Below are 14,039 nucleotides of genomic sequence, written 5' to 3' on the forward strand. Positions count from 1 at the left end.
GACACACACACACGCGAACACACACACACACACACACACACACACACACACACACACACACACACACACACACACACACACACACACACACACACACACACACACACACACACACACACACACACACGGCCCATTATAGTGTCCACAGTTATAGGGTACAAAAGTAAGAAAAAAATATACATAATAGAAAAAATATAGCCTGTGATTTTTTCCTCTTAATGCTGCCTTTGTTCTTTTTTAAAGTCATTTTTGATTTTCAAAATTATCCTTTAAGTAGTTGTGCAAAGGGATTTCAATTCAACTTAAGAGTGCAATGCATCTTGATTAAAGTCATCTATTTTCTTTTTTTTTTGGTTGACTGCGAGTCTTGAAGTCAGGATCTGAGTGCTGCCCTTGAGCTCTTTTTGCTCAAGGCTAATGCTCTACCACATGAACCACAGTCCCATTTCTAGTTTTCTGGTGGTTAATTTGAGATAACTGCCTCATGGACTTTCACTGCCTGGACTGTCTTTGAACTGCAATCCTCAGATCTCAGCCTCCTGAAAGTAGCTAGAATTACAGGTATGAGCCACCAGCACCCAGTTTTTGTTTTTTTTTCTGTTTGTTTAACAAAGCTCTTAATACAACAGAACAGTCTCATAGTATTGGTCCACACACAAACAAAAGACACTCAGACTTAACAGCCTTGAGCTTGTGTAATAGTAAGACATTTATTAAGGATCTCATGTGTTTTTTAAAATGATTCCCAAGGAGTCTACTAATTCAAAAAGTATGAGAAGACACTAAACATTATCTTTTTCTTTTTAAAATGGAAAACAAGAACAGGAAATGAATAGATTTGTTTGCAATTAAAAACACATTCATGGCCAAGTTGAGGAAAGAAAAGTAAACTGCTGTGGGTTGTCAGTGTACCCCTTATAAATCTTCATACTAGCATTTTAGAGGTCTGGGTACATTGTTTCTCCTGGTAAAGAGATCAAGTGTACTTGAATAACTGAAAAATGAACAAGAAACCAATTTTCATGCCATTTTCTTCAACCAATAATATTTTAAGGTGTATTAAGTAATAAATAAGTCACAGTCATTGCAATACCTTATAAGAGAACATTAACAATTAACTTACAGTTTGTTGGAAACAAGACAAAGCTTACATCTTGAGGAAAAACCAAGTAGAGACGACGTTGCACAGTTCCGCAGATGCATCATATGCTGTGCACTCTCAAGAGAGAAAGGAATTAAGCAAAGTAAGGCTTGCATTAGAAGTTGCATATGCTACCGTGGATATTATTCTGGTTTACAACCAATGGCTCTATAAACCTTCTTTGGGGAAGAAGAATACATCGAAAAAATCCTTGTATCAAAGGAAAGGCAAATGTGACAATGAAAGCCCACAGGAAAATATATACAGTGCAAATACAATGTCTCAATCTCAGTGAAGGAAGTTTCGGATTGGAGTGTGAACTTGGAGTTGAAGATACATTTCACCTGTTCGCCCAAAGCTTGAGAGCTATGGTGAAAAGACTTGCAATCAGTAACTAAATACACAATATGTCTCCTTTTTCACTAGATTATAATCCCCTTCAGTATGAAGTTCTTGCTCTTTAATTATCCCACGATTCATGCTTCTAAACTGCAGCTGTAACTCACTGGCTATAGAACTGTATAATGCCAGGCAAAACTGTGTAATATCTGCCAAGCACTGGTGGCTCACACCTGTAATACTAGCCACTCAGGAGTGGAAGAGCTGAGGATAGTGGTTCGAAGCCAGCCAGAGCAGGAAAAATGTGTGGGATTCTTACCTCCAATAAACTACTCAGAAAAAGCCAGAAGTGGCACTATGGCTCAAGTGGTAAAGCACTAGCTTTGAGCAAAAGAAGCTCAAAGACAGCGCGTAGGCCCTGAGTTCAAACTCCAGGACCAGCACAGAAACAGAACAAACAAAACAACCCTGTGTAATGTCAGCTAATGTCAGGCTGTCATTACACTCTGGGACAAGGTAAAATTGCTGTTTTGGAAAGCCCAGTCCTTGTACATCAACCATAAAAAAGTTTATTATGCATTATCCTTTCTCAAATAAAGGAAGATTAGAGGAATTCTTTTTAAAAAGAGGCTCTCAAACTAGTCCTTTGGGCATTTAAAAAAATCTACATAAAAAAGTCCATTCCTTAATACATACATTTTTCCCTTTTAAAAAAACATCTAATTTTTAAGCCAAAATACACTACAACTTGCAGAAATACTTTAGTAACTCAGTGCTTATTCTAGTTATAGGGCACTCTATTTCTCATACATCTTCAGACATTAGAAATATGGAGACTTTACCTCTGAAACAGCACAATGACATGACCCTGGCTCTGGAAACAGACCATCAAGCTTTAAGTCTCAAGAATAAAATCTGATACTCATCTTCCAGTCTGTATATCATCTATTATGTACACATTAACAGTCTGGTCATGAAAAGATGAATTTCATAAAACGATTTCAAAACTCGGGGCATAAAAGTGCAAAGAAACAAAAACATTTCATGTACAATTTCATTTGGCAATGTGTAAATTATACTGAGAGATAAAAACATAGCTACAAATGTAATCTAACAAAAGGAAAATGTGATTCAAGCAGTGATCTCAGGTCCAGAGCTCTTCCGTTCTTCCAAACTTATAGATGAGAGTACTAGAAAGAGATGAGTGCAGATCATGAAATCCATGAACAGCGATGCAGAATTCATTTTTTAAATGTGCTCTGACAAGTACCTTATTGATCCTTTTGTATCTATTTCTAAAATCAAATGAAAGATCATGCTGGTGATGCTGGTGGTAAAGTAATTAGGTGTTCCCTCTCGAAGTCTAGGAAGTGAGCCGGGAGCTGGTGGCTCAGGCCTGTAATCCTAGCTACTCAGGAGACTGGTATCTAAGGACTGTGGTTCAAAGCCAGCCCGGGCAGTAAAGTCCATGAGACCCTTATCTCCAATTAACCCAGAAAACCAGAAGTGGCACTGTGGCTCAAGTGGTAGAGCACTCCCCTCAAGCTGAAAAGTGGAAGGACAGCACCCAGGACCAGAGTTCAAGCCCCATGACGGACAAAAAAAAAAAAAAAATGTCTAGGAAGTTATTACAAAGTAAACTTGTGGGGGGAAGAGATAACTTTCATGAGGGCTAGGATTGGAGCATTTTTCATCTTAAGACACATAATGTGACCAATAAGTATTCTAGTACAGACCAGACTATAGGTCTGTCTTTTTTTCCTTCCTTCCTTCCTTCCTTCCTTCCTTCCTTCTCTCTCTCTCTCTCTCTCTCTCTCTCTCTCTCTCTCTCTCTCTCTCTCTCTCTCTGTTTTTGGTGCTGACTTTGGGGTTTGAACTAAGAGCCTTTTACCCTTGCTTGTGTACTACTTGAGCCATACAACTTCCACTTCAGGCTTTTTGCTAGTTAATTAGAAGTAAGAATCACATGAGTTTCCTGCCTGAGGCTGGCTTCAAATCACAATCCTCAGATCTCACCTACTGAGTGGCTATAGTCATGAACTACCAGCACTTGTTTTCTTTCCTTCTTTCCTTCCTTCTTTTAAGTTTTTTTCTTTGTCTTCCTTTATTTTTCTCTTTCCTTTATTTTTTTAAAATGTGATTATTCACAAATTTCATAGTATTGTGAGATAGTGATACTTAAAGTCACAAACACATTCTAACCTTCATGGGGCAAGTTGTCTTTATGGTAGTCCATTACGTTTATGAATTCTATGAACTTTGACAATACAGCTACCTCTTCTACATTGGGTGATATGTACATTTCTTTCCTTTTGCTTGGTTACCTATTCCCTCTATCCCTCTCATTCCCTGACTCCCATTGCTGCCCTTGAGTTGCTTAGTTTGTTTTGATCAGTGTCCAGTGCAGCTGATGGGTCCCACTGTTGTTTCTCCTGTTTCCCTCTGTTTCTGTGTTCTCCTCCTGGTTTCCCTCCAATGTGCACATATATACCATATATATGATCAGCAGCATGGGGTCGTTTAGTAATGATACAACCAGATGATTGGAGGGCCTTTGTCTCTAGAGTCTTGTTTACTTTGTTGTATCTCCTTACGTTTTGGATTTAACATCTACATACCAGGGATACCGTGTGCTGTTTGTCTCTTTGCTCTTGGCTTACCTCACTCAAAATAATTTTTTTCTAGTTTTATCCATTTCCCTACAAATGCCATTATTTTCTTTTTATTTTTTTTAAATAAATATTAGGTGCTGAGTACTGGCTGTGAACCAAATGCCTAGCTAAGTACTAGAATGTGACTAGATAAAAATGAACTAATTTCCTCCTTAGAAAGCTAAGAGTCTAGTGAGAGACAGTTTAAAAATAAATAAATAAAGGTCCAACTACAAAATTATGCTATAAAGGAGTAGCAAATGGTATCATAAAAAATATAAGGATCTGACAGAGAATGTGCTTTCTGGTCTTCTAGTGGTTAATTGGAGATCAGAGTCTCTCAGACTTTCCTGCCCAGGCTGGCTTCAAATTGCGATCCTCAGATCTCAGCCTCCTGAGTAGCTGAGATTACCGGCGTGAACCACCAGTGCTGGCACTTCTGGCATTTTTAGAAAGTGGTTAACTAGAGATAAGAGTCTCATGGACTCTCTTGCCTAGAGTAGCTTCAGTTCATGATCCTCAAATTACAGCTTCCTGAATAGCTAAGATTACAGGCATGACCAACCAAGCACCTGACATCAATACTGTTTTATTTTTACACTTTTAGAAAATCCAAATCTCAAAAGGTTTTGAATATAAACAGATAATTATGTAGTCATTCTAATCACTCCCCTTCTGTGTGCTTGTGTGTGCATGTGTGTGGGCACATGTGTGCTAGTACAGGGGCTTGAACTGAGGGCCTGGGTGCTGTCCCTTAGCCTTTTCATGCTAGGCTGTGGTGCTCTACCACTTGCTTTACTTCTAGCTCTTTGGTGGTTAATTGCAGCTAAGAGTCTCATGGACTTTACGCCCCGGCTGGTTTCAAACCTCAATCCTCAGATCTCAGTCTCCTGAGTAGCTAGGATTACTGTGTGAGCATGTTTCTTTTTCTTTCCTTTTTTCTTTTTTGAATGATGTTAAATGACACAGATTTGTTTGTTTTCACAAAGCATAGGCTATGAATGCAACAGTCTGGGTTCAAATCTGTGCTCTGCATTTACTATCTGGGTATTCTTAAGTATGCTCTGAGCCTGATTTCCTCATCTATGAAATGGTGAAACCACTGATATAGACCTAAGTATTAAATAAGAATTCAAAAGGTAACATACAGAGCAGGCCCCTTCTGGGAAGGTAGCTCAGTGGTAGAGGCTGGCCTGGGTTCTGATCTCCATGAGGCCCTGGGTTCAATTCCTCAGCACCACATAAGAGGAAAAAGCCAGAAGTTGGGGCTGGGAAGGTGGCTCAGTGGTAGAGTGCTTGCCTTGTATGCATGAGGCCCTGGGTTCGATTCCTCAACACCACATAAGCAGAAAAAGCTGGAAGTGGTGCTGTAGCTCAAGTGGTAGAGCGCTAGCCTTGAGCTGAAGAGCTGAGGGACAGCGCCCAGGCCCAGAGTTCAGGCCCCATGACTGACCAAAAAACGAAAGAAAGAAAGAAAGAAAGAGCAGGTCCTCAGGGCTGGGAAGGTGGCTCAGTGGTAGAGCACTTGCCTTGCATGCCTGAGGCCCTGGGTTCGATTCCTCAGCACCACATAAGCAAAATAGGAAAAAGCCAGAAGTGGTGCTGTGGCTCAAGTGGTAGAGCGCTAGCCTTGAGCTGAAGAGCTAAGGGACAGCGCCCAGGCCCAGAGTTCAAGGCCCCACAACCGGACCCCCCCCCCCAAAAAAAAAAAGAAAGAGCAGGCCCCTTAGTCAAAAAGCTCGTGTGCTCCTACAGTGGAATTTGAACTTTTAATGCAGTCCTTTGGGCTGGGCACCAGTGGCTCATGTCTGTAATCCTAACTACTTAAGGAGGCTGAGATTTGATGGTCACAATTAGAAGCCAGCTGGGACAGGAAAGTCCATGAGACTCTTAGCCACCAGAAAACTGGAAGTAGAGCTGTGACACATAGTAAAATGCTAGCCTTGAGCTAAAAAGCTCAGGGACAGCACCTGGGACCTGAGTTCAAGTTCCAGGACAGGTACCAAAATAAATCAGTAAATAAATAAAGCAGTCTTTTGGTAACTAATCAAAGGGATTTGCATGTGCCTTGTACATGCTGGTTTTATAATAGAGTTGGTTAAAAAATTAGGTAACTTTAGCTGGGTACTGGTGGCTCATGACAGTAATTCTAACTACTCCAGAGGTTGAGATCTGTGGATCATGGTTTAAAGCCAACCTGGTCAGAAAAATCTGTGAGAATCTCATCTCCAATTAACCACTAGAAAATCAGAAGTGGCACTGTGGCTGGAAGTGGTAGAGCACTAGCCTTGAGCCAAAGAGCTCAGGGACAGTGCGCAGGCCCCAAGTTCAAGGCCCAGGACCACCACCACCAACAACAACAAAAAAAAATTAGGCAACTTACCTAAAAAATATAAGAGCATTTTGAAAAAACACAGCCAGTCCAGGATAAACATCAATGTCTGCACATACAAAGAAAAACAGATGAGAAGATTATAAAGACAAAAGGCCACAAGCCTTTGTAGATACAGCTTGGTGATACTTGCATAGAAGCATAAAACTGTGGGTTCAAGTAGGGCACTGTTGGCTCATGTCTGTAATTCTAGCTACTCAGGAGGCTGGAATTTAAGGACCACAGTTCAGAGCAGCTGGGGAAGACAAATACACAAGACCTTTAGTCTCCAATTGACCATCAAAAGGCTGGAGCTAGATGGATGGCTCAAGTGGTAGAACACCAGCCTTGAGTGAAAAGCTAAACAAGAGCTTGAGGCCTTGAGTTCAAACCCCAATAATGGCATATACACATACACCAAAAAACCCTGGGTTCAATCCTTAGTACTAGGGGTGGGAAAGAGTAAGTACTTTGGACTTTTATATCTAGGATGGCTTTGAACCCTCATATTTCTGGGTAGCTAGGATTACAGATGTGAGCTACTAGATCCTGGTCTCTCCTGCTCCCCTTGTTTTTGAAAGCTAAGTTAGTTGCACAAAGAGAAGCACTGTGATAATTACATACTTTTTGTGACAGGGTCCTACCATGAACCTCAGCATAGTCTCAAACTTGCAATCCTCCTACATCAGCCCCCTAAATGCTAGAATTATAGCATGCACCACCACACTTACATTCCTTTCAAAGAATTATATTCCAGAACTAAGTGCTTTATTGGCATTTACTTTTTTAGTGATGGGAATTCAAACTATGTTCTGAATATGCTAAGCACATATTCTAATACCAAAATGTACCTCCACCAGCCTTCCATTAATTTGTGTGTGTGTGTGTGTGTGTATGCGCATGTATACACATGTCAGTTATGGGACTTGAACTAAAAGCATGGATGCTGCCCCTGAGCTTTTTTGCTCAAGAATAGCCCACTACCACATGAGCCATCCCCACTTCTGGCTTTTTATAGTTAATTAGAGATAAGAATCTGAGGCTTTCCTACCCAGGCTGCCTTTGAACTGTAATCAGGAGATCTCAGCCTCCTGATTAGGATTATAGGCATGAGTCACCAGTGTCAGCCTTTTAATTAACTTGACACATTTTAGTAGTTTTTGGTGAGCAATGTTACTTAAACATTAGCCAACCACTTTCCTGTTCAGCTTTTACTTCTTCTTTTTTTTTGGGGGGGGGGCCCGGTTGTGGGGCCTGAACTAGGGCCTGGGCGCTGTCCCTCAGCTCTTCAGCTCAAGGCTAGCGCTCTACCACTTGAGCCACAGCGCCACTTCCGGCTTTTTTCTTTTTGCTTATGTGGTGCTGAGGAATCGAACCCAGGGCCTCATGCATGCAAGGCAAATACTCAACCACTGAGCCACCTTCCCAGCCCGAGCTTTTACTTCTTTTGAGCCAAAGGGAAGCCAAACTATTGCAAAGGTTTTTTTTGTTTGTTTGTTTGTTTTTTTGTCGTTGGTGGGGCTTGAACTCTGGGCCTGGGTGCTGTCCCTGAGCTCTTCAGCTCAAGGCTAGCGCTCTAGCACTTGAGCCACAGTACCACTTCCAGTTTTCTGACTGGTTTATTGGAGATAAGAGTCTCACGGACTTTCCTGCCTGGGCTGGCTTTAAACTGCGATCCTCAGATCTCAGCCTCCTGAGTAGCTAGGATTACAGGCGTGAGCCACCGGCGCCTGGCTTGCAAAAGTTTTCTACTCATCAATGACGGAAATTTTTTTTTTTTTTGGTCAGTTGTGGGTCTTGAACTCTGGACCTGGGCATTGTCCCTCCGTTCTTCAGCTCAAGGTGAGTGCTCTACCACTTGAGCCACAGCACCACTTCTGATTTTCTGGTGGTTAATTGGAGATAAGGGTCTCATGGACTTTCCTGTCTGGGCTGGCTTTGAACCATGATCCTCAGATCTCAGCCTCCTGAGTAGCTAAGATTACAGGCATGAACTACTGGATGCCCAGCTGACAGAGATTTAAGACCTACTGCCAATATTGGCAAAACAACACAAAACAAAATCAGCTGTGAGTGAGGATGAGCGGGTGTAACAGGTAAGTGCAGGCTGACACACAGCTTCCAGAGGAAGCAGGGGGGGCGGGGCAGGGGATGAACACTCTATTCTGTTTTTGAGCTAGTGACACAGGGTCTTCCGACGCTTCCAGAAGCAATGAATGCCCAGGCTGGGATCTGGCTCTCCACCGCAGCCTGGCTAATATCTCCAGTTCTGGAACTGACAAAACTCAGAATGGTGTGACAGGTACACTCGCTGCCTCTCCTGCTTCTGCACAAAGGCAGCTCGCATCAACAGTGCTGCCCTTTAACAACAAAAAACACTCCCTCTGAGCATGACTGAAAACCATAGACTGTGTTTTAAAGAGAAAATGTGAATGGTAAAAAAAGATTTTGGGTTCCATATACTTAATCTGAAATCCTTGGGGCAAGACAAGCTTTGGAATTCAGATTTTTTTCAGATTTAAGAACAGTGAAGTAGCCGGGCACCAGTGGCTCACGCCTGTAATCCCAGCTACTCAGGAGGTTGAGATCTGAGGATCTGGGTTCAAAGCCAGTCCGGGTAGTAAAGTCCGTGAGACTCTACCTCCAGTAAACCACTAGAAAACCGGAAGTGGCGCTGTGGCTCAAGCAGTAGAGCACTCGCCTTGAGCTGAAGAGCTGAGGGACAGTACCCAAGCCCAGAGTTCAAACCCCACGACCACCACCACCAACAAAAAAAAAATAGTGAAGTAGGGCTGGGAAGGTGGCTCAGTGGTAGAGTGCTTGCCTAACATGCATGAAGCTGGAAGTGGAGCTGTGACTGAATAGATAGAGCACTAGCCTTGAACAAACAGAGGCTCAGGATCAGTGCTCAGGCCCAGAGTTCAAGCCCCAGGACTGGCAAAAAATTAAATAAATAAATAAGAAGTTAGTGGGGCTGGGAAAGTGGCTCAGTGGTAGAGTGCTTGCCTTGCATGCCTGAGGCCCTGGGTTCAATTCCTCAGCACCACATAAGCAAAAAAGAAAAAAGCCGGAAGTGGTGCTGTGGCTCAAGTGGTAGAGTGCTAGCCTTGAGCTGAAGAGCTGAGGGACAGCGCCCAGGTCCAGAGTTCAGGCCCCAAGACCAGACCAAAAAAAAAAAAAAAAGAATTTAGTGAAGTATACATATTGCATATCACAAAGCTGCATATCCAGCATCCCATAATCAATTTCATTTCAATTCATTTCCACAATAAAATACTTGACTACTTGCATTAAATAAGGACCCATAAATAAGCCAGCTGTCAAGTTAAGGTTTGCTGACAAACTGCTGTCAAGCAGATGGCTAACACCTATAATCCTAGCTGTTCAGGAGGAGATCTAAGGACGAAGATTCAAAGCCAGCCTGGGCAGGAAAGTCTGTGAGATTCTTATGTCCAAAACACCAGAGAACTGTAAGTGGAACTTTGGAACTAGCCTTAAGCAAAAAAGAGTTCAGGGACAGTACCTAGACCCTGAGCTCAAGCCCCACAACCAACCAAAAAAAAAAGTTTAGTTGGGTACTGGTGGCTCACGCCTGTAACTTCAGGAGGCTGAGATCTGAGGATCACAGTTCCAAGCTGCCCCGGCAGAAAAGTCTGTGACTCTTATCTCCAGTAACCACTAGAAAACCAGAAATGGTGCTGTGGCTCAAATGGTAGAGTGCTAGCCTTGAGCTGAAGAGCACAGGGACAGTGTCCAGGCCCAGAGTTCAAGCCCCATGACCAACCCCCGACCCAAAAAAAATTTACTTCTAGCACTACATGGATTTCAGAATTGTCAGAAGTCTGAATATAGACCTGTATTAGTTTCTCACTGAACCAGGGAGAGCTCCAGCAAATGGGCCTTTGGTATAGGAACCTGGCTGTACAAGGTAAGAATTAGAAACTTTAGAGGTAGCTGTGAGCTACAGGCTTTGTCAGGGGTCGGTATTTCTTTACTGGACCATCCTACTATACGATGATGGATTTTATTAACAACTAGTGAATCTTCATCCAGAAGAGTAGTTTATGCTAACTCAATAATTGGAGTCAGGGGCTGGGAAGGTGGCTCAGTGGTAGAGTGCTTGCCTCACATGCATGAGGCCCTGGGTTCAATTCCTCAGTACCACATAAGCAGAAAAAAGCTGGAAGTGGAGCTGTGGCTCAAGTGGTAGAGCGCTAGCCTTTCACTGAAGAGCTGAGAGACAGCGCCCAGGCCCAGAGTTCAGCCCTCACGACTGACAAAAAAAAAATTGCAGTCAATTTTAGACTTAGCAGACTAAGCCAAATATAAAAGCCATCAATCAGAGTTCTGTGAAATAAAGGAGGAATGCGGGACTGGGAAGGTGGCTCAGTGGTAGAGCGCTTGCCTTGCATGCATGAGGCCCTGGGTTCAATTCCTCAGTACCACATAAGCAAAATGTTGTTTTCTAAAATGTTTTCCAAGCTATTGTATATTTGGATTGCAGAACAATTTGTAAGATGAATACTTTTTTTTAATGTGCATTATTAAAAATGTTCTGAGTGAAGCTCATTGTCAACTTTATTAAGGAGGATTGCTTTGTGTCTCCCACCTAGTGTAAAATAAAATTAAGAAATTACAAAAAAAAAATAAAAAATAAAAAATAAAAAAAAAAAGGAGGAATGCATACTTACTTTGGGTAACATATGCACCAAAAAGAATCCACATGGAAGCAATAAGCGACCCAAACATCAACATGAAACCAATGAAGAGCCAAACTCGAGCACCTGTGTGAAGAAGAGGCTTTATGACTGGGCTTGGCCAGACAGTCTGAAAGCAAACAGAAACTCCATCTTTACTTTCTATTAAAAATATATCATGGTAATAACCCATAAATAATGTATGTAGAAAAGTCCTTAACAACAACAAAAGTCAAATAAATTACTGTGTACTTTTGTTGTTGTTGTTGACTGTGGGGCTTGAACTCAGGGCCTGGGCACTGTCCCTGAGCATTTTTGCTCAAGGATAGGGTTCTACCACTTTGAGAAACAATGCCACTTCCAGTTTTCTAGTGGTTAATTAGAGATAGGAAGAATCTCGTGCACTTTCCTGCCCAGGCTGGCTTTGAACCACAATCCTCAGAACTCAGCCTCTTGAGCAGCTAGGATTACAAGCCTGAGCCACCAGAGCCCAGCTACTATGTGCTTTTACACATGGTATTTTTGACTTACTAATTTCATCTTTCCCCTCCTTATTCTTGACATTACTGGTGAGGCTAAGGCACAGAATGAAGTGCCCGTGTAATGTGCATTTTGACTTTAGACTCATCTGTTACTTGTCACCATTGCTCTTTTCCTCAATTCTCCATGGATCCTGGTAGAAGTAAGGTTATAAAGTCTATGTCAAGCCAGGTGCCGGTGGCTCACGCCTGTAATCCTAGCTACTCGGGAGGCTGAGATCTGAGGATCACGGTTCAAAGCCAGCCCAGGCAGGAAAGTCCGTGAGATTCTTATCTCCAATAAAACCACTAGAAAACCGGAAGTGTCACTGTGGCTCCAGTGGTAGAGCGCTCACCTTGAGCTGAAGACTGCAGGGACAGTGCCCAAGCCCAGAGTTCAAGCCCCACAACTGACCAAAAAATAAATAAAATAAACTCTATGTCAACATTGAAAGCACCAGGTAGAAAGGAAAGCTAAGTTCTTCACAGTATTTTTATTTAGGGTAACATTTTCTCATACTAAATGTATGATTCTAGTTGTTAAAGTATGGAAAAGACAAAAACTATAGTGATAAAAAGCAGATAAGATATTGAGCATGCCTATAATCCTAGCTACTCAGGAGGCTAACCATGATCTAAGGATCTAAGGATCATGGTTAGAAGCCAGCCTGGGCAGTAAAGACTGTGAGACTCTTTGTTTTTTTTCTTTCCTTTTTTTTCTTGTTGGTCATGGGGCTTAAAGTCTGGGCCTGGGCGCTGTCCCTGAACTCTTCAGCTCAAGGCTAGTATTCTACCACTTTGAGCCACAGCACCACTTCCAGTTTTCTGGTGGTTAATTAGCCCTAGGAGTCTCATAGACTTTAGACTATAATCCTCAGATCTCAGCCTCTTGAGTAGCTAGGATTACAGGCATGAGCCACTGGCACTGACTGAGACTCTTAGCTCAAATTAACCACTAAAAAAAAAAAGTAAGACACTTCTGACTTCAAGCCCTGGGACCAGAACAAAATCAAAGCAGATCAGTTGTGGCCAGGAGGTGGGGAGAAGAAAATGAACTATGAAGGACAATTTGGGGCAAGAGAAATGCAGTCAGTAACTGGGTGTGTTAACACATAGTCATGTTAACACATGACTACAGTTCCAGACTCAAAAGTCTGAGGCCGAATGTGTGAGATTTCAAGGTCAGTTTTGCCTTTGTAGTGAGAGAATGGTATATTAAGAAAAACAAAACAAAACAACAACAGAAATATGGTCTGGGAATGTGGCTTTGTGGTAAAGTGCTTGCCTAACATGCATGAAGTCCTGGGTTTGATTCCTCATAAAACACATACCACATAAAACAGAAACCACATCAAACAGAAAAAGCTAGAAGTGGTGCTGTGGCTCAAGTGGTAGAGTGCTAAAAAGAAACTCAGGGACAGTGCCCAGGCCCTGAGTTCAAGCCATAGGCCTGGCAACAAACAAACAAAACAGAAATATGATCACCAGTGGCTCACATCTGTAATCCTAGGTACTCAAGAGGTTGAGATCTGAGGATCATGATTTAAAGCCAGCCTGGACAAGAGAGTATGGAACTCTTATCTCCAATAAACTACCAAAATCCAGAAGTTGAGCTGAAGTTCAAGTGGTAGAGTACTAGTTTTGAGCCAAAGAAGCTTGAGAACAGTGCCCAGGCCCTGAGTTCAAAGCAAACAAATCCATAAATAAATAATTTAACTAATTAATTAATTTTAAAGAAAAGCTGATACCAGTGGCTCCTACCTGTAATCCTAGCTACTCAGGAGGCTGAGATCTGAGGGCTGCGGTTCAAAGCCAGCCCAGGCAGGAAAATGTGTGAAACTCTTCTTATCTCCAATTAACCATCAGAAAACCAGAAGTGGTGCTGTCGCTCAAATGGCTGAGTGCTCACCTTGAGCTGAAGAGCTCTGGGACAGAACTGAGGCCCAGAGTTTAAGTCCCACCACTGACAAAAAAAAAAAAAAAGCCAGAAGTGGCACTGTGGCTCAAGTGAGAGAGCATTAGCCTTGAGCACAAAGAGGCTCAGGGAAATTACCCAGACCCTGAATTCAAGCCCCAGGACTGGCAATAAACAAATTAATTAAAATTAAAGAAAATTTAAAGCTGGGCATAATGTAGTTTAGATCCTAGCTTCTCAGGAGGCTGAGATCTGAAGAATGCAGTTTAAAGCCAGCCCCGGAAGAAAAGTCTCTGTGAGATTATCTCCAATTAACCACCCAAAAACTGGAAGTGGGGCTGGGAATATGGCTTAGCGGTAGAGTGCTTGCTTAGTGTACATGAAGCCCTGGGTTCAATTCCTCAGGA

At 42.3% G+C, this 14,039-nt stretch overlaps 1 protein-coding gene across 1 annotated transcript in view; it reads right to left on the minus strand.

Annotated features, from left to right (window-relative positions):
• Window positions 1-699: 699 nt before the first annotated feature.
• The window catches only part of Tmem50b (transmembrane protein 50B), a 30,725-nt gene continuing 17,385 nt past the window's right edge, over window positions 700-14,039 (minus strand). The window contains exons 5-7 of the mRNA XM_070030597.1: window positions 11,194-11,286; window positions 6,515-6,572; window positions 700-2,670 (exon numbers count right to left, since the gene is read on the minus strand). Of these exons, the coding sequence (XP_069886698.1) occupies window positions 2,625-2,670; window positions 6,515-6,572; window positions 11,194-11,286 (197 nt within the window). The 3' untranslated portion in view covers window positions 700-2,624. The remainder of the gene's footprint in view (window positions 2,671-6,514; window positions 6,573-11,193; window positions 11,287-14,039) is intronic.

The sequence above is a fragment of the Dipodomys merriami genome, unplaced genomic scaffold, assembly GCF_024711535.1.
Source record: "Dipodomys merriami isolate MVZ:Mamm:240054 unplaced genomic scaffold, mDipMer1.0.p SCAF_2, whole genome shotgun sequence".
In the NCBI taxonomy this organism is placed as follows: Eukaryota; Metazoa; Chordata; class Mammalia; order Rodentia; family Heteromyidae; genus Dipodomys; species Dipodomys merriami.